The sequence below is a fragment of the Asparagus officinalis genome, unplaced genomic scaffold (genome assembly GCF_001876935.1).
Source record: "Asparagus officinalis unplaced genomic scaffold, Aspof.V1 AsparagusV1_Un1930, whole genome shotgun sequence".
Lineage (NCBI taxonomy): Eukaryota > Viridiplantae > Streptophyta > Magnoliopsida > Asparagales > Asparagaceae > Asparagus > Asparagus officinalis.
In genome coordinates, this window is record NW_017974189.1 from 1500 (window position 1) to 3625 (window position 2126).

Genomic DNA, 2126 nt, shown 5'->3' on the forward strand with positions numbered 1-2126 from the left:
TTGAAGTTTGTTTATGGTAGTGGAAGGAATTAAGGGATAGCATAAACAACCAAAAACTCGTAAATGTGAATACGAAGGGTCTTTTCGATATAGAAGTTGGAGGGGGGATTGATAGGCTAATTGTTTACTTGGAAGAATGTTGAGAAGGTATGTTGCCATTTGCAATGCATGATGCCAAAACGAAGGAGGTAAAGATGCATGAGCTAATAAAGTACGAGTGATGTTGTTAATGGTTCGGATTTTTCTTTCGGCTTTTCCATTTTGTGACGAAGTATGAGGACAAGATAAGCGAAAAGATAAACCATTAACCTTGCAAAAATCCCAAAAAGGCCCATTATCAAATTCTCTACCATTATCACATTGAATGTTCTTTATTTCCCGTTCAAATTGGGTACGGATGAAAGCTCTATAGGCTAGAAAAGTGGAAAAAACTTGTGATTTTTTCGACAAAGGAAATGTCCACAAATAATTAGAGAAATCATCCACCAATAACATATAATATTTGTGGCCCGAAGAGCTCAAAACAGGAGATGTCCAAAGATCACTATGGATAATATCAAATGGCATAATAGTGCATGAATTTGAAGAAACAAACGGCAACTTAACAAGTTTTCCAAGAGGACAAGAGTGACAAACATGGGAATTACGAGTTTGATTGCACTCAATAAATTTATTTAGCCTAAGGGAGTTAAAAACAGGTGCTCCCGGGTGACCCAAACGTTCATGCCATAATGATGGTGATAAAGCCGCAAAAGTAGATGGGGAAGTGGCTTGATTTGAGGTGGTGGTGATGGGATAAAGCTCACCCCGGCTCTCACATCTCATTCGAAGCATCCCCGTCTGAAAGTCCTTCACAGAAAACCCAAAAGGATCAAATTCAACAGAAACCGAGTTATCAGTTGTAAATTTCCGCACTGAAACTAAGTTTTTAATAATTTGAGGAGCATGAAGAACATTTTTCAAGGATAGGGGAGGGTTCGGGGGAGACAAGTTCGTGTGACCATAACCATGAATTGGAATTGTATGACCATTACCAACAGTTATACCACGATTTTTGCTCAAATTAAAGTAAGACGTGAGATTACCTTGCCCGGAAGTCATGTGGGAAGTGGCACCGGTGTCCATGTACCAATTCGGATCCGGAGGAGTGAGACCGAGGGTGTGCATTGCTGCCTCGATATCCGTGGGCGTTGGTTGAACTGCTGCAGAGTAAACTTGCTGCTGTTGTGGGCGTGATCCTAAAATTCCAGCATGCCTTGGTGCATTGGGCCTGGCCCAAGAAGAAGTAGGATAGGGACATGGAGGAATAGCCCAAGGCATGAACGGCCAAGACCAAGGTTGTTGCTGCCCAACTGCCTGGAACCACTGCGGGACCTGCTGGCCGGAGTGCTGCTGTCCACCACCGCCGCCACCCCCTGAGCGGTTGCTTCCACCTTTGCCGCCACCACCACCGCGGCCACCTCCGCGGTTTTTGTTGCCGTAGTTTTTATTATTCCCTTTCTTTCCACCATTATTACGATTATGATTATTATGATGGGAATAATTATCGGAAGCATCATCTACTTCCCTAGCAGCAACCATGGCAGAGGCGGTGGAGATCGAATTTGCTAATCCCTTTTCTTCGAGACAGAGACTAGAACGTGCTTCATAAAAAGGGGGAAGAGGATTACTTTGACGAAGTAACGTACCAATATTCTTGTATGCTTCAGTGAGACCTGCAACCATTTGAAGGACGAGACGGTTGTTTGATACAGGAGCCCCAACATTCTTCAATTGATCGGCTAATACCTTGAGGCGCTGACAATACGCAGAGGCATTCGGGAAATCCTCCATTTTTGTGGTTGAGAACTCCTGCTCAAGAGCCACCGCCCTTGAGTTTTTGTTATCCTGGAAGATGTTACGTAGACGGTTCCATGCCTCCATTGCCGTCGCATCGGGTTCAATAATGGTGTGCAAAAGATCATTGGATATTGTAGCATATATCCAAGAGAGAACTGTAGCATCAAGAGTTGACCACAACTCCTTCTCAGCATCAGTCTCCGGAGCCTTAACGGTCCCTTTCTCCGGCGTGATGATATGGTGGATTACACGGTGAGAACGAGCGGTGATTTTGAAAAGTTCCGCCC

The 2126-nt window shown here is 44.3% G+C and overlaps 1 protein-coding gene across 2 annotated transcripts; it reads right to left on the reverse strand.

The window, feature by feature from the left end:
- Positions 1-600: 600 nt before the first annotated feature.
- Positions 601-1878, reverse strand: LOC109828515 (la-related protein CG11505-like). 2 transcript variants are annotated; one of them, XM_020395496.1, is made up of 2 exons: positions 1086-1878; positions 601-840 (listed from the first exon to the last, which is right to left on the reverse strand). In XM_020395496.1, exons 1-2 carry the CDS (start codon positions 1831-1833, stop codon positions 815-817), a joined length of 774 nt encoding a protein of 257 aa, XP_020251085.1. In that variant the 5' UTR covers positions 1834-1878; the 3' UTR covers positions 601-814. The 2 variants fall into 2 exon arrangements, with proteins under 2 accessions (XP_020251085.1, XP_020251084.1); XM_020395495.1 differs by having other exon boundaries at positions 601-849.
- Positions 1879-2126: the final 248 nt, after the last annotated feature.

Bases quoted from the DNA above. Each gene is read 5' to 3' on its own strand.
- LOC109828515 (XM_020395495.1), bottom strand. From the start codon at position 1,833: ATGGAGGATTTCCCGAATGCCTCTGCGTATTGTCAGCGCCTCAAGGTA. The intron at 850-1,085 runs GTAATCTCACGT...TTTTCTGTGAAG, and splicing joins CCACATGACTTCCGGGCAAG to GACTTTCAGACGGGGATGCT.